Source organism: Leptidea sinapis, chromosome 26, assembly GCF_905404315.1.
Source record: "Leptidea sinapis chromosome 26, ilLepSina1.1, whole genome shotgun sequence".
NCBI classification, from domain to species: Eukaryota; Metazoa; Arthropoda; class Insecta; order Lepidoptera; family Pieridae; genus Leptidea; species Leptidea sinapis.
In genome coordinates this window covers 529,037-555,487 of record NC_066290.1, presented here as the reverse complement: position 1 = coordinate 555,487, position 26,451 = coordinate 529,037, and the positions used below count along the sequence as shown (strand labels likewise).

The 26,451-nt window shown below is 36.1% G+C and overlaps 1 protein-coding gene across 4 annotated transcripts in view; it reads right to left on the bottom strand.

The window, feature by feature from the left end:
• The window catches only part of LOC126972281 (protein Skeletor, isoforms B/C), a 73,935-nt gene that overhangs the window by 36,461 nt on the left and 11,023 nt on the right, over nt 1-26,451 (bottom strand). For all 4 annotated transcript variants that reach the window (XM_050818920.1, XM_050818919.1, XM_050818921.1 and 1 more), the window contains exon 2: nt 11,152-11,289. In XM_050818920.1, the coding sequence (XP_050674877.1) occupies nt 11,152-11,289 (138 nt within the window). The remainder of the gene's footprint in view (nt 1-11,151; nt 11,290-26,451) is intronic.

Genomic DNA, 26,451 nt, shown 5'->3' with positions numbered 1-26,451 from the left:
AGTCCAAGCACACTAAAGGAAATATATAAGATTCTACATTACAGATAGTTCTGTAAATAGTACATAGATCACGAGAGTAATGGAGCAAGATGACGCTACCAACTATCCAGTTGATCCTTAATACTCTGACCACTCCTGGACCTCCATCATACGAAATAAACTTAAAAAATGTCGTCCTGATTATTAATTAAATCCCCCAAATTTATGGAACGGAAGCAGACAGAAAGTCAGCTGTTTCTCGCACAGCCAGTTCTATGTGGCTTCTTCCACCTTAATCAGCGAACCAAAACATTTGTCTATGTTCCGAGTCTATAAAGAGGCATTATAAAGTATGGACATCTATTCTTCCATAACCTTATTAAAACAAAATTTAAAATTTTCATCAATCTCCGGCAATTTATATTCATTTTACATTGATACTCAGTCACGTCTTAGACTATTCACTAATCCCGACGAAACTTAATTTGGTACCGAGCGAGGCGAGGTGTATGGGGATCGATTACTTATTCGCTCTAGGAACGACAGTACAACACGACATACCTGCCCGTCCCATATAACTCGGTTTATGAACGATACCAGAGTTCTTAACCTGAGTTGCGCAAAGTCCACTTTGCAGTTATGCTTTTCGGTGTAATAAGACCAAAACACCATAATTCCACTACAGTAAATTGACTTGGCTAGGGGATCTCAATACCACTTATTTTTCAAGAGCCTCTCAATACGGATTGGCTATCTAACAACACCATAGTGCTGCATTTAGAGGAAGGTTTGTTTTCGATTAATTTATTTACCAAGAGTGTGAATTTACGCGGACGACCTCGCGGGCACCAGCTAGTGATATACATAATTCATAAGATTCAAAGCTACCTTTCCAACAATGTTGAAATAATTCGCAGAGAGTCGTAAAACAGTACATACAGAACATTCACACGAGCTTCAGTAATTGTTCGTTTCGTAATTATAGGTGACATTTGGACGGCGAGTCTCAGTGAAATGTCACGTCTGTTGGCACCGCGGTATTGTTTGTTACTTCTGTTACTTATTGTTTGAGTGACGCCTAAGTGGTTGGTGTTACATGTTTGTATATATTAGTTAATCAAAATAAATAATGAAGGAAGCTTCAGAAAGACTGGTAATGACGAATAATACTCATAAGTAATAATAGTATTGGTGAGTCTTCTTTTGAGAACATAACGCAAAGCACTTCACGCGTACATAACGGTTAAGGTATTGTTACTACCATTAACTATAAACATATTTTAAAGACCACAAAAGTAGATTCATTAGTAGTTTCTATTTTATTTATAAAAAAAAATCTTGTAGTTCCTTTATTTGAAATCGAAGACAGACGTATATTTGATAATGCAATACACGTAAAAATTTTATTAATTTTGTATGTAGTTGACAAAAAAAGTACCTCGGAAATTAAGTTTATTTTTAGATAAGCCACGGACTAAAAAGTAAGTTTCTCATGCTCCCAATACGATGTCAACTTGTAAACGAGCAGTCAATGTAATTTCCTTCGACTACGCGCTTCAAAATGATAACAGCTTCAATAGCGAACAAGATCAGACGATATCAGAATGGGGACGTTAGACACGCCCGACTCACTCTTAACTTGTCGTGTTCCCCACGATCCTGCCGGGCCTTGTGACGTCACGATGTAACACTCGACACTGATTGGGATTCAACACTCGACAGGCCAGCCCAGACAGGTTGCTTAGACTAGGAGCCGCTTTACAAATTTCCAATAATATTTAAATCTATACTAATATAATATAAAAAGGAATTGTCTGTATTTTTGTGTTTTTAACGAATAAACTTAACAACTGCTGAACAGGTGAATTCTTCCCCCATTAGATTCTTACATTGTCCCGAACTAACAAAGGCTATATTAATTATTCAAATTCAAATATTTTTACTCAAAATCACTTATTGATCAAAACTATCACCCCTTTAAAATAGACTGCCTCAGACCTGAGAAGAACGGGCGCAAGAAACTCAGAGGGCTTTTTGAATAAAAATATGGATTATAATGTAATTTCGCACAATAAACATTCCCGAACGTTTCGGACCTCTTCAGAGCTGAAGACTGGCCGTTGTTGAGTCCCAATCTTAATTCGCTGGATTATGATTTATGGTCAGTTTTAGAGTACCACTTGCTCTAAACGCCATGATTATTTGGAGTCCCAAAAACAATCCGTACGATTGGCAGTGAAGAATTGTCCCATGGAAACAGTGCGTGCTTCTATTGATAACTGTCCTCAATGTTCAATGTCCTGCTTCACATGTAATGAAAGAAACCAAGATTGCAACACTAGGTGAATTATATAAAAGACTGAACAAATGCTTGACATTATAGCCCAAACAGGTAAATATTTGAATGTATATGCTATAAATAACACGAGGTGGCCACAGTCATATACGCAATACTTTTAGTTATTGCGAGTTAAGTTCACTTCAAAGGTTAAATAATACCTTATTGTTTCTTATATTTTTACCGTTCACTAAAAAAACACACATAATATAAAAATAATAAATATAAAAGGAAATATTATAGTGAGTAACTAGTATTCTTTAATTCAGGCTTTGGTTTAAAATTCACATGACTATTGTTATTTATCAATATAACCAAGTACCAATTTACAATCATAAACTATAAATAATTGTTACTGTCGGTAGATATATAAAATTAAATGTTAACTTTCTTTTCCTTGTTTTTATTGATATTTTATAAGTTTTTGTTCAGCAGCTCTTGCTGTAGTGGATATCTCAGTGGAATATAGAAAAATGGAACAGCGCTCGGAACAATCAATGCTCGTTCCGATTGAAATTGTATTGGACACCGAGCCGCACCGCGCCCGCGCCCGCGCTAACCTCTAAAACTGAGCCGCTTGAGTATGCTGCTCACAGCTCCCAGCACACATGAAACAGGCGACGCGTTTTTTCATTATTAAACATTTTTCCAAAATTGCTAGGCATAAATTAGCCAACAGACGTGCCTTACGACGTATAGACCTGGAACCACCACTCAAGGAAATTGTTAGTACTTGGTACATAGTGTTGGAAAGGGAAGGACAGTACACGTGAAGAGTAAAGTTAATAGTTAAGTCAAAGTCAAATAAACTTTATTTTATGGAAAGGAGGACAAACGAGCGTAACGCCAAACACCTGGTGTTCTCATTCACATTCTCTTGCAACACCAGAGGGATCACAGGAGCGTTGCCAGCCTTAAAGGAAGGTGTACGGGCTTTTTTTGAAGGACCCGTCCCGGAATCGTCCCGGAAACACCGCATAAGGAATCCCATTCCACAGCTTTGTAGTACGTGGAAGAAAGCTCCTTGAAAACCGCCCTGTGGAGGACCGCCACACGTCCAGATGGTGGGTTGATATCCTAATTTGTGGCGTGTTGTGCGAAGGTGGAATTCGGCTGCAAAAATCAGATGAAACAGGTCTTCGGAACACTCCCCGTGATAAATGCGGTAGAAGACACACAATGAAGCGACGTGTCTACGCAACGCCAAGTTATCAAGCCGTTTACAGAGCAAAAAGCTTTCTAAAGGATTCTCTAGAATTCAGATTATAGATGGTCCTATTTGCCCTTGGCAAATCAGGATGATCTCTAATACAACCAAGAGACTCGTAAATACCAAAGTCTTTTCAATCTTCCTCTATGGATCTGAAGCGTGAAAGATCCGAGCGGCAGAAAGGAAAAAGATTGACCCGTTTGAGATGTGCTGTCGGAGAAGGATGCTTCACATACCGTGGACGGCTATGAGAACAAACAAGTCTATCCTGGAGCAACTTCGCAACGGCACTTGATTGTCCACAATCTGGTGTCAAAAGATCTTGGGGTATTTTGGCCACATTTCCCAACACCTTCCAGGTAATTAAAACAAACTGATAGATATACGCAAGGTGGAGGGCAAAATATTAGCTAGCCGCTGGTCGGACCAGGTCAAAACACTCACTGGCTTACCACTTACGAGCGCAATAAGGAAAGCCGAGGACCGACAGGACTGGAAGGCTTTAGTAACCAACTTTACAAAAAAAAATTAAGTACGGACACGACCTTCACATATGAAGAATGCTACCAAGAACGAAGAAATTCGCCTTTGATTCCTCTGATGGCAAATGTAGCAGCTCTTGGGTTATTTGAGATTGCCTCAATATGAGCGCCCAATTGAAGTTTTTCGTCTAACACTATTACAAGAAATGAAGTAGAATCTACAAGTTTTAAAGGTTAATTAAATAAAAACAAAAATTAAATAATTAATATTATAATATTATACTTATTATTATTTTGGGGAAAATTCAATGCATTTAATATTATACTTATTATTATTGTAGGGGAAATTCAATACATTTTGTTTTGCTTGCGTTAAGTTGCAAATTATTCACAATGCATTATTTATATGTTTTCCAAGTACAGGTTTATTTTATCTAAATTCTGTAAATATCTATCAATACCATAAACTTTTTGCGAAAAGAACAATCTCATATTATTTTGAGAGTACCAATGGCAAATCATGTATGTAGACAAGGCATAAGAAAGGTCCTTGGATTGAACCCTGAGGCACGCTCATCCGAAGTTCCATTATTAATTACTACTTTCTGGATTCTATTAGACAACGCCAATAAAGTGTATGGCTGTTGGTCTTCACTACTTTGTAGCTGATACTTTTGTCCGATATGTTTGTTTCGCTCCCCGCTGCCACCTCACCGTGAGCTCAGTAAACAATGACTCGGCTCTATGTTTATTGTAGATAGTAAAAATAAATTAAGAGCGAGTCACGCAGTACAGTGCAGCTAATGAATGTGGACATTATCGGCAGGCGAGTAAACGAGCAGTTCATTAATCGATTATTTCATTATATTTCTAGCAGATAATTATTCTATTTATATTTCGCTTGTAATACATTTCTTCTCAAAGGTTGAATATATTTATTTATTAATCAAATTATTATTTCTTAATATATTATATATTTGGTTGTAGTACAATATATATAAAAAATATATTGTATAAAAATACTATGTGTATTCATGCAATGGAGCCTTTTTTTACTATTGTGATTATTTTATCTACATTGTTATTTACAAAACGTACTTTTACTATATTTTTTAAGTAATGCGGTACTTTTAAAATCTTTAATAGTTTTCAGAAGTTTGTTACATAATTCCTATCAGCATAACTACTTCTCGGCGGATGTCACATTAATACATTACAACTTCAGAAGCATTTCCTTGTGAATATTTCGTTAAACGTTAATTCTATGCGTATGTCACAGGCATTAATTTTTTGTGTAAGACTACGTCATCACAAAGTTCTACGCCGCGGCTGCCTACATCTGTCTGTTCGTGATAAATTCAAAAACTACTGCACCGATTTTCATGCTGTTTTCTCCAATAGATAGCGTGGTTCGCGAGGAAGGATTAAGTATATAATTTGTTAAATTTTTGCATATATTCACCAGTGGGAAGCTCGTTTGCACGGGATGCTGGTTAGATTATGGGTACCACAACATTACACAAACATTATTGTGTAGGGCATATGTGTGAAGGGCGCCGTAGCTAGTGAAATTACTGGGCATATGAGACTTAACATTTTATGTCTCAAGGTGACGAGCGTATCTGTAGTAAATTTTGGGTTTTTCAAGAATCCTGAGCGGCACTGCATTGTAATTGGCACGACGTATCAATAACCATCAGCTGAACGTCCTGCTCGTCTCGTCTCTTATTGTCATAAAAAAACATTAACGATGTTTGTTGAAAGTGTCGGAAATAAATAAGCCGTCTGCGAACTTTCAAAGAAAACACTTTCTAAGCTCCTTGAGTAATAATGTATAATGTAATAATGTAAGTTAAAATTGTGAATCTTTATGTATTGAATGATAAACTATATTATTCCCGAATACCTTGTATTATTTTATATTGATAGAACAGTGTCTGTAGGGATAGCTAGTGTGTAATATTTGTATGTTTGTGTTGTCCATTCATTAATTTCTTTTATATACTTTGCTGTGGTTGTCAAAAACTAGTAACTTAATAAATTTTTAAGTTTATTTTGTGTTGTTTGGTTGAAATTTAATTTTGGTTTTAGCAGCTGGACGCCAGATTTAGACCAAATAATCAAAAATATTCAATTTTACGAGAGAGTTGTAATCAGTTGAACATTTCAAAGGAGATTCGAGTGTTTGTGCGAGAGTTCGTTAGTTCGAATGAGTATAGTATTCAAATAAAGAATATTACTTAAGAGTTTATCTTCTTGATGTGAAGTTTCCATGTCAAAATAACATATTTAACTAAACTCATATTATTAATATTCAGGCTGTAATAGTTTGACCAGGCGATTATTCAATAACTATTACAAATATGAAAAACTTTAAGCTGAAATTACGTTATCTAATCAGTAAAATGACATTAAATACTTTTTTTTAAAATCAAACGAGAAATATCCAAGATTTTGATATTAAACACATTAAATTTAATACATTTAGTGTGTGATTAGCAGAATGGTTTTAGATTCCTTATTTTTAAAGGTTATTTTAACTTAGTACTGATATTAAAGGAAATTGATTATTAATTAACCTTACAAACTAATAGTACTTAATTTTGTATTCAAAGTAGATGTTCGAAATGAAGTCCTTGTTGTGCGATACAATGACCATTTTACAAACGTAAACTTAATTTGCTTATATAATAATAATGTTTATGTATATTGTCCGTTTACTAAGCGCCTTGTTAGACCCATATTGTAATGTGTGTGACCACACATAGCCTATAACGATAATATTATGTCATTTGTTAAATTATGATGAGCAATATAAAAGTTATAGAGGAACAGATGAACATATATACTCAGGAAATGAAATTATAACTGTCCGAGTGGTTTCATCATGGTTTAGTGTACTGAACGTGGTTCTTTCTTTTCTTCTACCCCACTTCAAATTATTTACTCATTATACTCATTTTTATCATCGTAAGCGGCAAGACGCGGCGGTAGAACACTCGTTCAGTCTGCCCGAGCAGGATACATTAGAATGTAGCCCCGACCGCCCCATGTCAAGGACTTGCTAATGTTTTTGCAAGCTGTCTGAGTTTTTGTTTTTGTCCTGGCGAATTGAATTACACAATGTCTTACTATAACGTATGGGATTGTTTTATAACTATATTTACAATACTACGACTACATAAAATTAAAACTATCATTACGTGGAAGCGTACCAAGAATACTGGCAGCATTACCCTGTTGGATAGCAAGGCTGATCCGTTGACCGAAATAGCTGCCAGCGCTTGGGTTTCCAGTAGCCTTATTGAGGCGCGAAGATAGTATTTTGAACATTCCCCGCGCCTCTGGGCCCCACGGGCCAAGTGTCTCGACACCAAACGGCACAAAGATGTATGACTCACTGAGACCAACATATTTGCGACGCTTGCTGTCTTCGGCAGTCGAAGCAGCAGCCCCAGCACCAACTGACGTAACTTGGACATGAGAAGGAGCCAGAGTGTCGACGCAAGTAGCGTCCCACACCAGCGCCCTTCCCCGTGCCCAAGCTACCAGCGTCATTCCATCAGGACGCTTGCCATCGCGGCGGGTAATACCATTTGGCTCTAAAACAGCTGGTATATTAAGAGCGGCAAATGCCCTGCGGATGACTTCATTAATGCTGGCGTGACGACTGATACGGCCTGCCGATTTTAGGCAGGATAACCCGTGGCGTCCAAGAGCATCTACCTGAACGCCACATCTACATTGATGTGGTTCATTCAGTTTTATACCTAGCCGGAGTGATACGCATATTGACAATGTCATATTGTCAAGTAGCGTTCCAATCGGCGCAGAAGGCAAGGCTTGTAACCAAAATCCCGACTCATTTTCTGTCACGGCCAAAAGACGAGCACGCTCTGTTATGTCAGTAGATGAGATCAAAAGATCGTCAAATGCTGACTTACTAAGAAGTGCGTCCCATGCTTTTTGACACTTTAAATCGTCTGGAAAATTTTGAATGTTTGCAATATTTAACCAAGCATTGTTAGCTTCGATCAAATACACAATCTCTGAGTTACCTGGTACATGATTTACAATTCTAGTAACCAAAGGCTGCGCACTATGAACTGAAGATAGAAATGCTGGTAAGGCAACGCCCGAAACTTTGCGAGTACCCAAACCACCAAACCGGTCGGTAAAGAGGCTTGAGACCATGCACGATCTGTAAACGCGCAATTCAAAACGGTTTCTAAAATATTTTTAAGTGAAATATCAATCACATCAAGCAAATTTGGAAATTTCCATAACGGGCTAGACCTTAAGAGGTACGTAAATTTTGGAACAAATAAACAAGACCGAATAATAGTTAAGGCCATATGCGAATTAATTTTTAATAATCTGTCCGAAACATTATTAAATTTTTTAATGTGATCGTTTAAGATCGTTGGAATTGAAACAGGAAATAATGGAGCTCCAAGAAGGTCAAGTGAATTCTTATCCAAAACTTTAATATTGGGGGCCAGAACATTAAATTTATTGGTAATATCAACCCGGTCTGAAATTTGGAAATTTTCGCCGATAAAAAGCTCGCATTTCGAAAAATTTAACTCAAGGCCGATTGAGCTAAAACTTTCTATTACAACTTTCAAATCATCTAAAACAGAGTCCACTTCACCACCCAAAGTACCATCATCCAAGTACCAAACATTAAATTTTGATTTTAGTTTTGGTATGGCGGAATGAATGGCAAGGCTAAATATTGCTGGACCAAGAGGGTCGCCTTGCTGACAGCCAACAGAAGACCAAATATTATGATTTTTGAATAATAATTTGGATGGTTTACTATAACATTGCCAAATATAATGATAGATTGAAGGAATTGAATTTTTAACTTCTCTCAGCAGAGCTCCCCTATCAACAGAGTTAAAAGCATTTTTCACATCTAATTTTAAAAAGACATCACCAGAGTTCCTCTCCAAAAAAGTTCGCGCAGCGTGGACTGCAGCTTCGCAACCACTTTTGCAGCCGAAACCCAACTGAGTTGGAATGAATTTAGTTGATAGGAAAGGAGAAATATGTTTACAACAAATCTTAGAAACAAGGCGTCGAAATGTGCAGCCCACGGCTATAGGACGAATACCACCATCTTTTTTCTTAAGAGCACATATATTCGCACCATATAAAATTTCGGTAATTTCGGTATTAACTTTTCCAGAAAGCATGAGATTTACTAAGAGAACAATGTCCTCAAACAACGCTCTACCCGCATCCCCTGTGGAAGGACATACCAGATCTTTCAGATGCTGGGGTGTCAGTCCATCGGGGCCGCCGGCAGAACCAGTCTTAAAGGACATTATTGCTTTCAGTACATCACCATCATTCGCCCGTAGATGATTATCGGAAAAAGATGGTTCCGGAATAACACAATTAGCATCTGGTGATGGGTGTTTACTTTGTAAAGCCAAAAGTGTTTCATTTGAGTCGGGTGCCAGGATATCATTTCAAAAAAGTATAGATGCAGCACCTTTCACGTCACCGTCATTAACTTTCTGTTCTACTTTTCGAAAAATGTTGAATTTTGAATTTTGGTTACTATTTAAAATATTGCCAAAGATATTTGGGTCTGAACAATTTGATTTTATTTTCTGTGTGAGTGAACTGTGGTCATCTTTTTTTGCATGTAAAGTTGAATATGCGAACATGAACAAATGCTCCCAACTATCTTTTGAATTTTGGTTGACTGTAGATCGAATGACTTTGGAGAGTGCAGTTGCAACAGTAATGCGAGCCCCTTTTGGAATTCGCTTTACTACTGGAACCGAATTCTTTAATTTTCCTAATAATTCCGAAAAATTTGTTGTAACATGATATGCGTTATTTGTCGAGGGCAAGGTGCTATGATGTATATCCGAAACTAACGCGGAACTGTGCTTTTTACCGGTGTGAATTTTTAAGCCTCTTGCACCTCTAAAATAACGTGTAGGAGAGCATAGGTCACATTTCACAAGATCACTGGCTTGGCTACAAACATTGTTTATGTTTAGATTATTATCACTCATTAATTCACTATTGGTCCATTTAACAGTCACTTCACACACAAGCTCAGCTATTGGTCCTCGAATGACACGAACTGCGCGTTGCTATGTGCAGAAGACAATTGTTTTATTATATATATTTTTAGGGATATTGAAAGATATATTCGTCTTATTAAGTTACCGAAAATCTACGACTACAACACTAACACGCAACACATTCGTGAGAGACTGGCGGAGATAAGGAGCCTCTTTTTCCCCATTTCTCGCCAACGTCTCTGGTATCAATCAGTTTAAACAAACTCTCTTATTCCTTACTTGGCAGTTGGCCACTTTCATCTTCACTGGCTGTCTGTGTGTCCATCTACTTTGTGCCACACTTTTTCAGAAGATACGACAACAGGGCCGAATTTGCTATTCATTACGAACGAATATGAGGGCGTTGTATGAAATTCCATTACTGACAAGGTTTAGCGAGAAGGAAAGTTATATGAATACATATGTAACACGTTTTTATATTCTGATAGAGCATTGAACTATTCAAATATAATTTGAATAAAACTGATGTATTTTTTAAATAGGTCTGCGTTTAATTTGTTTAGATTCAATTTCAAATATTTTTATTCAAAACAGGATTTTTAATCACATATTAGAACTCAAAAACTTCTATCCATCCGACAATTTATGACATAGACCTGACAAGAGCGGGCTTCTCTTTTTTCGTCATAATAATTTTTTTATTAATTTAATAGCCTGAGGGCAGTCGCTCCATTCCCGAACAGTGGTATCATTAAGAAAGTCATGTTATAGTAACCTATATCATACATATATGTTTTAACAATTCTTTTTAAATTCGAGACACATTTGTTGTACATTTTCAGATATCACATTGTAAAAGCAAATACATCGCCCAACAAAAGATTTACTAACTCGACTTAAGTAATTAATAAATAGTTACAGATAATAAGCCTAAGGCAGTGTGTATCACTCGGAAAGTGTGAATCCAGTACTCGGATGTATTCAGGATGTATTTCAACGTCGCCTCGTGCCTACAAATTGTACCCTCGTTAGAAATCGCTACTTTCTCCCCTGTGTGAACAGTGTAGTGTTAGTCCATGCGGCAGTAATCACCTGGTCCCTCTCCGTCGTAGTGCAGGTCCTGCAGGTACAGCGTCCGCGAGTCCACGGCGAACACGCGGCCCTTGACCCCGTGGTGCAGCTCTGACAACGGCCCCACCTCCTTGCCGAAGTAGTGGCCCTCACCCCCTCCTGTAACAATACACACGATGTAACACTCATCGACTACAGATGGATGACATTAACAAACTAATTTATTTATTGTGATTATAAATACATACTTAGTACAAGAACCAACCTAAAACAAGTATTTTCGATTACTTTATTAAATAATACTTTCGTTTTTTTTTGTTGCATCTTATAAAATTTTAGACGACTTTTAAGATCGTTCACTCTCGAAAAATTGAACTGAATTACAATGGAACTAATATTATTGCAATAAAAATAAGTAAAAGTGACATAAGAAGGGCCTTGGCGTGGCGTCAGAGCCTTGATGTGTTGTTATGTGGGCGGCCGGCCGCGGCGGAGAAAGTATCGTGTGAAGGACTACTATCACTTCCGACAACAAAGCCTCCGTCACGCGCCTCCTACTTTATAATTTATAACACGTTCCGTCCGGACCGCCAGTTCCTTGAGTAGTGGATTATTAAATATAAGTATATGAAGAGTTCCACACAAATAGACTGAAATAGAATCCTTGGTGAAATCCACGAAAGTGGTAAATAAGGTTATTAACTGTAAGTTAAACAACTTTAGTATTTTAAAAACTATATCTTAAAAGCTGTCTAGTAACATAATAATAAGACGTATTATATGCATATACAATTTTGTGCATTTTGAAGTCCCGTATTATACGTTTTCTCCGGAGCCAGTTCTGGAACACAGCCGTGCCAAGGTCTACTGGGACCGATCTATCATCACGGACAGAAAGTATCATTGCTAATAAGCCTGCTGTTGTGTTGGTAGATCGGTTAGAGCGTTGGGCATTTATTGTTGATATCAGCATTCCGTGTGATGATAGCCTCGTGAAAGCTGAGATGGACAAATTGTCGAAGTATTTAGACCTAGCACAGGAGGTAACTGACATGTGGAATGTTGATTCAACAATAATTGTCCCGACAGTCGTTTGCGTAAACAGTCTCATAGCAAAGAGCCTTGACCATTATCTCAAGAGGCTCTCGCTAATAACTGGATTAAGGGTCAGTTACAGATGGTAGCTGTTTTGTGAACAGCACGCATCGTGCCGAAGTTCGTCGGTCTGTCGCCCTCACCACCGGCGGAATTGAAGTGAACCTACGCCGGTCGGACTCTAATATCTCATAATGTTGTTTTTTTATAAATATGTTATAACTATAAATATGGGAAATAAGAATTAGTTCTAATGAAGTGTATAATAATATTTAATTCATACAAGTAGGCAATATCTATAATTTGTTAGTGATAGCTAATGAAAGCGTCAGATATCCGACGGGCGGACTCACAGAACAGTATTTTTTTGTGTTCCGTGGGCGGACTGCAGAACGACGCTGTTGTACCACAACTGTCTACTTATGTTCCGGCTTCTGTTTGCCATTGCCTCCCTGCAGTTGGAATACTTTGCCGAACTTGTGGGGTAGATGAATCAAAATGTTGTGTTGATATAAATATGATCAGATAATGAAGAGCGCCACGTTCTCAAAACAGTGATGGCAGGCTCGTGTTCACCTTGCCCTGATTGTGAGCTCCAGCCAGCTCGTGACCGGCCACCAGCTGCGGTACTCTTGTGTCATTGAAACATTATCTTTACCGTTCCCAGCATTCAGCTATCGAACGATCCAAGGTCAACATGTGTGACATGCCATATTCTCTAACAAATCACTATATTCCGGTATCAAATAGTAAATATTTCTGTTCTCTATGACCCGATTTTCTCAGGGGACCGCATTGGTAACTGTTGTGGATTTTTTGGGCTTCGTTGTTCGGGCTCCAGCTCTACTATTATATTAGTACTATTAATATTAGCTAAGGACCAGGATGACATATTAACGGCTATTTTGACGTTATTCACTCGCCTCTTCAGCACCCTTCTTGTCCAACACCTCTGAACCAAGATGTTCAATCTTGACTGAGTGCTAACTAAATGCTTGTATCATTTATACATAGATACATGTTTGGCTCAAACCAAATCACTCATATCAAATGGTCTAACAATGTTCCCAATATACAGAAGGCTTAACATTATAACAAAAGTGGGACCGTCATATAATACGGGATGTATACCGGTTTATATGATGGTCCAGCCCAGTAGGAAGACATCGGATCACACGAGCAAAAAGTGGAATGTAGTTCACGTTATGTCATCTTGTCAGCGGACTAAGAAAGTGATCTCAAGAAAGTGAGCCTTACATTTCCGAGCAAATACCTCCGCCGACTTCACGAGACTGTGAGCTTTACAGTGAGCAAGTACGGTCTGGTTTGGAATGACATGCTGTAGGGCTGTACACGGCGAATGTTAATGTTTGTTGCGAACGTCAATAAATCATGTGGAGGTCGTGTTTCAGAACATTTGTTGTTTATAGATCTGTTCTTGACAGTGTTGTAGTGTCGGTCACTTAAGGCTTACAAATAGTTGTCGTTTCAACTGAGCCGGATCAAATAGCGACGTTCTCATATCGACAAATTATTAATATGGGTAACTTTGGAAAATTACGCCATACATATATTTGAGCGTTTGGCACCAATAATATAAGACAACAGGGGCAGAGCTTGTAACATTAGTATATTATAGTATTTAAAATTGTTATTATCAACACAAATGGATAAATAATTCTTCTTTCGAGTAAAGTATCGTATTTGACCGCCGACACGGTGTATCTCCCAGCGACACTAACCGGGCCCGCGCGCTCCACCGACACCTTGTTACTAACTCTACCAACGAACTTCAAATTCCATCTAAATCGTTCACATCTGACATGCTGACATCGATGAAATAATTTTTTCAATCAAGATTTTATAATAAACATTCATTTAGTAAAAAGTATAAAATACTTTATGGAATACATGGCATGAAAATGTTGGCAATGAGTTTCTTGATACTACTTCTCATTAAAGTTTAACCTTACCAACGTGTTGGTAAAATGCATAATTTTAACACTTATAACGGTCATTTTGACATAAATAAATAATTGAATTTTGATTAGCTTAATGATATACCCTGCACAACATACACACCGACTCCTAATATAGTATGAACGCACTCAATATGTTACGACAATTACATGAACATTGCACTTTAAACTTACATAATACAAAACGACATTAGAGAGTTACATGACTGCCCTCGAACGGATTTTCAAAGTAAGAGGCAATAGCAGTGATTGGCAAAAACTGAAATAGAATTTAAAATGAGTTGACGAGGAAAATAGAATTAGCGACGATGAAAGATACGCCGCCGACACTTCGCCAGAGGTCGAGACTGATCATTACTACCCAACTAATTCCACATTAAATTTTTACGTGATTTCAATGTCTGAACTCATCTCCATCATTTATTTAAATTTAAATATACAGATGTAACGGTAGTTTGTTAGGTAGTGAGGTCAGTAGTAATAATGTATGATTGAGATACTCATTATAATATCTTCTTGAAACTTTGTTATTTGTAATAATTGATCCCTTTCCGAATCGAATCAGGCTAGCTACCTTACCTTACCTTATTAACTAACCACTTAACTGCCCAAGTAGTCTGGGTATGTACCAAAACGATTTTACTTTACTTACTATTTACATTTCTACTTTCGACCTAAATAATTAATAAGGTACCTTAATTAACTTAAATATAGAAAATAATTTAAGTACCTTCCGTTAAAGTAAAATGTAAATTATTCCTTTTAGAAATTCTATCCATCAATACCTAAAATAAAATATACAAAAATTCTAGTGTAGGTAAATATATGTATATAGTGAAGTGGATAACCAGACTAATTTTCAAATGATTTTGATTCTCTATGTAACTTATATAACGCCATCTATGTCAATTTATTGTAGCTATAATAGGTTTATATTTTCGTACATTATGCTGCAATCTTTGGAGCTATTTAGAAATCTTACACTTTACACCAATACTTAGTTTTCACTTATATGTATTAACAAGAGCAATAATCGTAATATACAGTAAAGAAAAATACTGTAACTGAGAAGTAAAATACAACAATAATTCTATTATACTAGTTAAATCTATACAAGTAAATACAAAATAAAAATTAAATAGGATTTCTTACTCTAAATTAATAAAGAACATACATTAAGGACATGAAGATAAAATAATATTAATAGTCAGAACATTGGGTCAGAGTTATAGTTAATTCAAACTTACATTATAATTTACTAAACCAATATTTTGAAAGTAATGATTTAATAGTGTTAGGCTTAAAGTTAAATATATCAAACGTATTGAAGTCACGAAAGTCAATTAAATTGTTAAAGATACTTGTTAAAGAATGAGTTATTTCTATAATTAGATGAGTTATGACTAATTTTTAGGGTAATTGGTTGTCTATTTATCCTTACAGGAACTCTGAGGTTTAAGAGTGAAAGGAGATCAGGGGAATCAATTGTAGATTGAGCAATTTTAACTAGAGTAGTTATATCAGCAATCCTCCTTCTTCCTTAATGAGTAGTCGTTTTCAAAGGATTTACACTTATATTGTAGAAATTTTAAAAATTTGCGCTGCATAGTTTCTATTCTATTAATATAATTATTATATTGTGGGTTCCATACTTGAGAGCAATACTCGAGGTTGCTACGCACGTTATGTTTGAAAATTGCGATCTAGATCTTTTTATGAATCCTAAAGCTTTATTAGCTTTTTTATTATGTGATCAATATGTTTTTCATATTTTAATTTAGAGTCGTGTATGATGCCCAGATCGCGTATTTCATCAACACGGTTTAGTTCGTAAGTTGGTTGGTTTTTAAGTTTATAATTAAATTGTATCGGTTTCTCCTTTCCACTAAAAATCATGTAAAAACATTCCGATACATTTAAATCGAGCTTGTTTAGTGTGCAGTATTGTTCAAATTTGGTTTAGTCTTCTTGTAATAGGTCATCAGGGCTGCCAATTTTTTTGTAAATTTTTACATAATCAGCATACATCAAAAAAATTATATGCTATGTTCAAAATGCGATGTATTGTGAGTTCTGTTAGCGTCGGAAGTAGAAATAAAATTGGATTGAAAATACTCAGCAAAGAGGTTACATATGGTTTCTCCACTTTCAGCTGATTTACCTAAGTAATTAGGGACAGCTGGTAACTTAGCTGGGAGCTAAATAATTTTGGTAGCTCATTAATACTGTTTTCCGTATTTTCAATATGGACGGTCTTCACCGAGACACTCATTAGACGTCATGTATATTAGACACGGGGAAACTTAGGAGTTAGAGCTCAGCCATGTAGGTACTCGTAGATTGTTGTCATAAAAATATAGACTAGATGCCTCCTTTCCAGTATGCAATTCAACAAAACAAATATTTTGTGGAATAAGCCTTTATGTCTGTTTTATATAAACCTACTGTTTGTATTAGGTCTAGTTTGTTTACAAGGTTCTAGCAATATCAACTTTTAAATTTGTAATTAGTGGTTGTGATATATGTTGTAGTAAGTATTATAACTTGTACAACAAAAATGTTGTAGACAAAATAGATTTATTAGTCAATTTTAATAATTAGACAAAAATAAACTGTTTGTATTTGTTTTGAATGAAATCTTTTGAATACTTACTTTGTACGTATTTTGAATTGTGTTAATTTTTTTTTATGGAAAAGTAGGACAAACGAGCGCAACCTAGTGTTAAGTGATCACTTCCACCCGCATTCTCTTGCAACATCAGAGGAATCACACGAGCGTTCCGGCCTTTAAGGAAGGTGTATGCGCTTTTTTTGAAGGTAGCCATGTCGTATCGTCCCGGAAATACCGAACAAGAAAGCTAGGTTTTATACCACATTTAGATAACATAATGAAAAAATCCCTTAGTAAATTGAATAATACGAATATAACTTGAATACTGTTCTGATGCATGGAATCCTCAGTAACACCTTCATAAAGACAGGATAGAAGCAAGTGCAAAATAAATTTGAGAGCAATTGGTGTACAGAGATAATGAACTGAAACAAACTTACAGCTATTACGATCATCTTAAATTATTTAAATATTTCGCTCAATCTTATCGTAGTAACTTAATAGATCTATTTAAATTACATATATTATTTTATATATAAAAGTATAAATTGGTATTGATAATTCATATTTGTTAAATATATTAATTAGTAGCAGTACCAAGGTACTCGTATAATGCTAGAAGTCACATTCAAAATAAGAAAACATTTAGACAACGACTTGCTAGGAATAACGTTGGCAAGCCCGCTTTTGTAAATAGAATAGTCGATACATACTCTACATACAACAACTGTTAGGCGACAATTTAATAACAACTCTCCACTTAGAATTGCCTGTTAAAGTTTTTGATATTGTTTGCATGTTTGTTTTTTCTTTTTTTTTACTTTTCTTATTGTCTCACACTGAAATGTTTATTGTCCATATTGTTTAGTTACCCTTCAATTGTTTATTATTTTTTAATTGTTTAATTTATATGGCTTTTTGTAATATTTTTAGTTATATAGATATGTTTTTAAAATTACTGCTTGCATAGAATGTATTGTATTGTTTTTAAGTTCTTCTTTATATATTCATTATCCATGTTAATTTAGTGTGTAACTGACGTGTACAATTCATACATACTACCATAGATACATAAGAGTGTGCTTTAGAATAAGTATCACAATAGTTCACAACGTTGGCTTCCTATTGAATAAATAAATAAATCTGTGGCTTAAGAGAAAATTTGTGTATTGTGTTACTCTGAGCATGATGATGGTGACCGTCACCACCGCGCCTTAGCCAGAAATAAGAAGAGTTGTCACATGTGTCATGCCTTATCCACTATCAGTCTAATCAGGAATAAAAAAGCCTGCTGAGGTGTCTCCACGCGGTATTTGGTTTGACGTTTGGTATAAGTGGAGATGTGCCCTCCCAGGAATACGACGGGCGGCCTGAGTGAGGACACTCAGGAAGGGATTCTCTATGTCTGGCGGAGTCGGTATTGGGGTTTTAGGTATTGATACCAGTTCTAAGCTGCTAACACATGCGACAAATGATAAAGCTCGTATCGTAGCGAATTCAGCCGAATCGGCCTGCTGCAGCTGTGTCGTCATCGGACGGCCCCGAAACTTTAAACACCCTGGGACGTACCTGTTATATATATTCCAGGAGGCTATACATAGGGCAATTATGTATATATTATGTTAGCTTTTACAAAAACGTGTCGAGTATCAAATACATGGATGAATCGCATCCAGTTAGTAAATATTATGAATTATTATATATTATGGTAAACATAAAATTTTATTTATCTCGATTTTCTACTAATAAATTTAAGCTGTCCACCTTGCGTGCGGGTATAGAAAGTCATCTGCAATCGGAACTCGCCCAAACATTGCGTACCAAAAATAGAACGAGTTTGTTATTTTTATTCCACGCAGTATTGAACCGCATAAAAATACGCAATCACATAGATTTATCTGTTGAGACTTTCTAATTATCGAAACTTTCTCTCGGTCACTAATTCTGTGTCCGATTGATTTGTGCATTGTTCGTGTTCTGCTAACCGTCACAATCCTAACCGCCTCCTCCTCGACCTCCACCGACCTGGCCCCGGCGGCGTTGGCCGCCAGCCATCGTGATCCAGGCTCATGGCGGTACGTTGTATCAACACGGTGCCTCTTGGAATCACACATTCTAAAAATAACTTTAATAATTTCTTTATAATGATCGTATAAGAAGGTCAAGTAGTCAATAATGATTAATCAAATCTTCACCCAACATGGAGTCCGTCAGCTCTATAAAGCCAGAACATTTATTAGTTACTTCGAAGTTTTCAAGTCTTATTACAAGTGCAAATGGGAGCAGGATAAGTAACGTTTTTTGGATAATAAATACTGGTAAATTTTAAAGTAAAGCAAAATAAGTATTTTCATGTCAACGAGCCCACGTTCCTCCTCCGCACGTCGTCTGTATCGCAACAGTATCTCGTCGTCTGATCTCCACACAACATTAACTTTCCACTATTTGCTCTCACTTTCTACGCATTTTTGTCGAGAATGATCGGGCCCTGTACGTCATCACCCCTTCTCACAGATGCTCAACGTGGATGTGGCCGTGTGGTACTACACATCACACGTAATCACTGTAGCCTCGGTCGCCCGGACGCAATACGACAAAATATGTAAAATACACTACATACATTATAAAAATATAATATACAAACTCAATCTTAATTAAACTGAATTAAACTTAACCGTTTTGAGTCATAATTATCACTCACGTTCTCAACGTACCTTTTATATATTACTTTGAAGTACAAACTATGCTAAAAACACATTTATAAGAAGATCGTGTGATTACTACAATAATTCATTAATCAGCTTTGATATATTTTCGTAATCCATTTCTAAATATAAATCCAATATAACCAGACTAATGTCATCTTTCATAACCAATTAGTATCACTTTTTTTTACTGTCTTATATATATTGGAAAATGTACATGTATATAATTATATTATATTGCTTAGCATAAAGTTTATTTTCAATTGTTGTCACATTTGCTACTTCGTTACTTAAGATGTTTTAAGTTAACTGGTACGTCTCATATGTTTACTTTACTTCTAAATAATTAATGGAATTGATAGGTCTGTTTACTCAGTGAAATAAATAAAGAATTAAATAAATAACTGAATGTAAATTAAAATTATTTGCTATCATATTGCTACGTTGTTTACTTATACGAGACTCTATGCCTCGATAAATAACTAAAATACAAATTGATGGCCAAATGAGAAGAGATAGAAGAGATATGTATAATACTAGATTCAATAACTAAAATTCCTTAGTAAACTATTTATTCTGTTACGTCACATGACTTTAAGATATGTTTTATTTTTGCAATCAATAAAATATCGTTTGTTACGTGAGAGTATTAATCTGTTGAACTCATTTCAGTACCACGTAATGAGCGAGTAACACATCTCAACACACCACCTCTCTCGCCACCAGCTCACTGGAGTCCAGCCAGCCATCCATCTCAACTATTTGCACGGCATCGTACCTCACTCGAAGTTGTGCCTTTACAGCCAGGCAAGAAGGAAATTGGATTGCTGGCTGGTTTGTAGTCAGGTGGTAACAACCATATTACTTTACACTTCATAAACAAAGAATACACTAGCATTATTAAGAAACATGCAGTGACACAGACGGACGATCACCTCTCCATAGTGTTCATTTACTCTCACAGTAGAAAGCGTAATAATTGTCCGATTGACCAGTGCAACGTCCAAGGGAACGCGTTGATATCTTTTATATACACGTAACAGTATGTAGGTATGTCTGTCAGTATACGGAACGCCCAATACTGTCGCTCAATACTATGACTGTCGTGAGTGCAATGACAAACTTGGAGTACTTAAAGCTCAATCTTCAGATTGTTAATATTTTATCTGTTAATGGAAATAAACGACCGAACGAGCAGATGATCCACCAGCTGTAAAGCAACATCTTACAACAGACATTATACTGTGAGCCATAACGCATTACAAAACCAACTTAACAATAATTTCGATACGACAAATAGAACTTATGAAACTTTATCACAACAGTAATGGAGCACCGCGCCGGTGCAGGCAGCAGAAGTGTTGCAACTCGAAGATACATTGCGTTCAATATTAAATTATATTTTTTATTTATATATAATATACTTACTATACTACAAACTGTTTACACTTTTAGTTTTCATCTGAACAGAACAGTGTTGTTTTTACTATTTTCCATGCAATTTTTATTTTTAATTTGATTTAATTTTTTATTATACCCTTCCATGTACCTTAAGGAACTTCCAAATAAAAATTTGCCAAATTGATCGAGCCGCTTTTGAGTTTTGTGCTTTGTAATAATCATTTTTATTTATATATAAAATATATTACATATAGCAATCATTACATACAATATTAAATTCGTTGATTTTTAACAGTACAATATTTTTAACAAGTGTAGCCTTTACTTTAAAGGCTGCCATGTCGTACTGGCCGGCGTGCAGACACCGCGCCAGAAAGATCATTACACAGTTTGGTTGTTCGTGGGAGTGTGGTTTTAGTTTGTTATTTTAGTTGTGCCTGTAGGTTTATCTGGAAGATTTGGTGAATGAATGAGCCACCACCACGGTACAAACGTATAAAATACATGCAATACAAGTATGGATTGAATGTTCTGTCACAAATGATAAGGCAGTAAGCACTAAGGCAGTCGGTTGCAACATAGTTTAGATGACACCAAAAGACAGGTGTCCGATCAGATCACCGAGAGTGGGGACGAAAGACCACACTCCACCTCAGTCCAGATCATCCTCCACAGGTGCGCCCTGATCAGGCGTGACCTTACTTTTAATTTGTAACACTTACTCTTATTCTCAAACAGTTTTATTTTTGTTTTGAAAGCTAATGAGGCAGTTTAGGTAGTAAGACAAATATACCTACAAACACGTGCACCTATCCATAGTTTCTGTAGATCAATTTTTTTAAATAGAGCGCGGCGAGCGGCGTTATACACAGACTTTACTAGAAACAAAAAGTACTCTGTGACACAAACTTTGCCACAAACTTCAAACTTGTCCAATTAGGTGTCACACTCCGACGGGGTGCCACGGGGGCGCGGGGAGGGGAACACGCTTACTGGGGGATGTGTGACTCTCTACAGTCAGACTTAGAGTAACAACCATGAAGATCTGCAATGCGTGTGAACTATTAATTAATGTCCGCCGTATACAATATATTTCTACTGAAACATACAAAAAATGTTTGATACGTAAAATATTATTATCTGTTTGATCGAAGAAATTACTCTCGTTATCTTTACATTTCTACCATCTCACGGGAACTTCATTGATGCCTGTGGGACCTGGACTCAACAGCTCAATGTTGTGAAAGCATTTTGCTTTAATTTAATGGTTTCTGGAGCTAAGGATGCTGTAGAAAATTACGCCATGAAGTGACCACCAAACTTTTCTATGGGCAAGTATCGCTTTGTAGCATTATTGCCCCATTTGAACTGGAGTCAGCCGTTGTAATATTCGCTGGCGTTCATCGTATAGAATCTATTGTTCATCTTACGTCACAATATGCCAGAAAAATCTCTTCATTTCTTTCCTGGTTCAAAATACTAAGGCAAGTTACATCGTGTGCTCTCTCAATAGGTAGGTCAGTTAACTTCATACATAAGTCATATTGTACCTATAGCCAACGTCGATACTTGTGGTGAAACAAAAAGGTGCGTCATCTCAATGGTATCAATCGGTATCTTTTGCTGAGCAAGGCTATATTGAGTGAGCAATATCCGTAACGGTCAACTTTTGTATATATAACACTATACTGTCATGAAAAGTCTTAAAACTGCCATCTCCAGTCTGATATTAAGCTGAGTATTAATTCAAAACTTCCGCTTCACAGACAACACAGCCTCCTCACACCGGGAAACGACCCATTAGTCAACGTATGTTTATAACAGTGGAAAGTAACATTTTGTGGCAATTTTAGTGTTCAATCCAACGGATCCAAGTGAATAGAAGCTGTGGAAGTATGTCAAGGTTAAGGCAGGCAAAGGAGCTCCCCTTGGCAGACCGAGTCTCCGATATATGAACTGATTTATGGATAAATCTGCCATAAGTTTTAAAATGTCACAGTAAAAACAAGTAGAAAGAAATAGAAAAAAAATACACTGATTTATTTTTATTTAACATTACGTATTATGTAGAACCAAGGACTCGCTGATTTGATTATTATAATTTATATTATATCGTCGGTCGAGTATTTTTTAGACGACTTCAGCAGGCTTAGTTATTATTGACATTTATATATGTAGCTCTTCAGAACACTCCCCGTGATAAATGAGGTAGAAGACCCACAATGAAGCGACGTCTCTACGCAACGACAAGTTAGCTAGCTATTCACAGAGCACTGGGTCCGCGGAATTAACAATCGCACAAGATGATAAGAACAAGTATTCGTCAGTATTAGTATTAGTCATCGAACAGCGGTGACACGACAAATGGGTTCTTTTTAACAACAAAACTTCTTCCGGGGATTAAATTGAACAAGGCTTGTGGTATCCCATTCTTAGACGTTCTTCTTCTAGAGAAGACTCTATCAGAAGATCGCCCGCGGACTGACCATGGCGAAAGTAGTACTGTCGGTAGTTGGTCAACTGATGACACCAAGAGCTGGCGGCATAAAAATGTTGTCCAATATATTAGAGAGCAGGCAGAAGTAACAGGCCTGTAGTTAATCGAATTTGAGAATTTACCATTTTTGGGGTTCTTTATAGGGTATCGTACGCGTGCCGTACCGATTGTATGGATCTCTTGGTGTTGCTTTATCCGACACTTGGTCAGTTTTCATTTCCTGTTCCGCATTCATTTGATATTGGACATCACGTTACGAGAAAATTACTCGGGAGTTCTTGTTGCGTGCAAATTGCGGGCTTGAGCAGTTTATCCTTTTGCAAGAAATGTATATTGACCAGTGATTAAAAGTGGTCTGAGTGGCGCCCCTGGACCGTCCCCCGGCCTCGGGCTACTTCAACTTGTAAAAGCACAAGTACAATAGTTAACGGAGCATCGCATCGAAACCCTTTACAGTTTCTAACAATAGCGTCCAACTTTCATGCGAATATTGAACTGCAAGTTAATAACGGCCCCTTTATTGGTTCTTATACAATTCAAAAGAGGGTATTCATTTGTAATATATATATATTAGATATTCATTGTTCGTTCGTTATTCTTATTTAGATTCAATCTAAAATAATTGATAATCAGTCAAAACAGTAAAACCAAACAGAATATTTCGTTATAAATTATTAATTTTAATAATACTTAATGGTATATTATATATTTTCAGATTTATTCATTTAAAGGTAACCTTTGTAGAGTCGTAATAAATAAATAAATCAATCAATCAAAATCAGTTTATTCACGAAAGTAACGGAAATGACACTTGTGAATGTCATAAAATGAATAAAATATTTTTCTTATTAAATCTACCGCTACTTCGTAAAGGGTTTAGCTAGTGAGAAGAAGTACTCTTTTATATCAAGATTTACAAATCATTTCAATTACAATATAATATGTAAAATGTAAAATGATGCAACAAACACACTCAAACGTCAAATAGTCAATGTCTTACACGAGTAAGTCAAAAAAGTAAATGTAAATTAATACAAAAGTTATTGAGTAAAGGAGTGTCAATCCCTTATTTTGTTTAGCGTTGAGTTACTATGATTTCTGTCTTGACTGCCTTCCATTATTTCCCCGACTTAAAAAAAGATGAGGTTATCAACTCACAAGTCCGTCTATTATGGCCCGATGAGGGAACTCCTCAAATTGTACAGGTTCACATAATATGGCTTTCTCGGTTTTCTCAACTGATAAAGAAAAACCATAGATGCCTACCGGAACTCTTCAATTATATGTTATATGTATTTAATAAATAGCTGACCAACGAACGTTGTTGTTATTATAGAGAAGGAAGTGCTCTTTTTCTAAATAATGATGATTTTCTGTGTAGACTGCGTCTTTCGTTAAGTATAATAATATTGTTATTTCTAACCGAGCCAAATCCTTAATAAATTTACCCAAAATATGAAGCCTCTTTCGTACATAACATGTTGAATAATAATAATTTCTACTTAATAATGTTAATTATCAAATATTCTGTAGTAAACTTATTGTTACGCCGACACCTTCACACGAGTACCGATGTAATAATGTTCGCACACATCGCCCCACGGCACGCACACAGACATTATGTCACTCGTGTTTTGTTTTGTGTTGAAAGAGGCTGAGTTGACATGAAAGTCAAACCTTTCTAAATTACACGCGGGCCTCGTGTGAGCCACATGCTGACTTAAGAGATGTGTGTAGTCTGACGTCGAAAGAAGACAGTAGTTGAATCAAGCACGTCGTATGAAGTCAGTATTGCTTGGAACTGTAATATATATAAATAGCTTACGGTCCCCGTGTCAGCTACTATGATATATATATTGTACTAGAAAATTCTTTTAACTATTTCTATCCTGCTTACACATTTTCCATCCCTTTTTTCTGTTCGATTTGATCCTGAACTAACTAGAAATTTCCATTAACTTAACAAAACCCAAAAAATTCCATAGACTGGTAGGTGTATCAAACCCAGGTCTACAGCGTCTAAAGTAAACATTTTTCCGCTGAGCTACGAGTATTGCTGACGGAGCTGTTGAAATTAACAATGTCTTGAAGTTTGACACTCTCGTCATTTACGTTGCAGCGTTGCTACGCAACAATATACTTATTTTATCTTATTTATATGATATTCTCTTAAATACAAAAACCAAAAGCAAACTTGTAATGCTCACTTCTAAGTCAATAAGGTTTCTATTATTTATTTTCTTTTCATGATATTTACTTTTTTTTAACATGCTCACATAAATCGAAATTTTGTTTGTTTTTGTTTAATATATTCTATAATATTATAGTGATGAAGCAATAAATTGCTTTAAAAATGTTATTTTACATTTTTTCATTTAAGTTCGAAATTCCCAAACTGCTGCTAATTGGTGCCATGTAGTCTTTACATTCGTTTATGCAATTTTTTGAACTTAATGAATAAATAAATTATGATCTTATGTGGATGTCATAAGCTACAATAGCAACACAACTATGATGTTGGTGGATGTTCAAACATCCCGTCGCGGTCGATGACAGACAGCGGACTATAGTGACAGAGTTCCCTTTAGTTATAATATTTGGGTTCATAACAACAGTTAACAAATAATCAAAATATCGAATACCAAGTTTTATAACAGTCAAATATCTGCAGTATTTCGTTTTAGCCCAAAAATACAATACTTTCCTTTCCATTACAAATTATTTTGTTTAACATTTTAATAAAATTTATTGAAGTAGGCGTTACTTACCGGAAATCCATAATTATGCAAATGATTTAAGTTCTCTTAACTTCAGTCAAGAAGAAAACTTAAATCAATTGTATAACATGTTAATCTTTAACTAGCAAAAATGTTAAGATACTCAAATCAAATAAGAGATCGTATATTATTACGGAAAAACATAACGTCGGTACAAAGTTAATGTGTCGCTCGCGCCGGCACTAAGACCGTCGCGTGCCTGTAATGTGTTTTAAATGACGTTTTATTTACCCCGTCCCGACTCCCGCGACAGTCG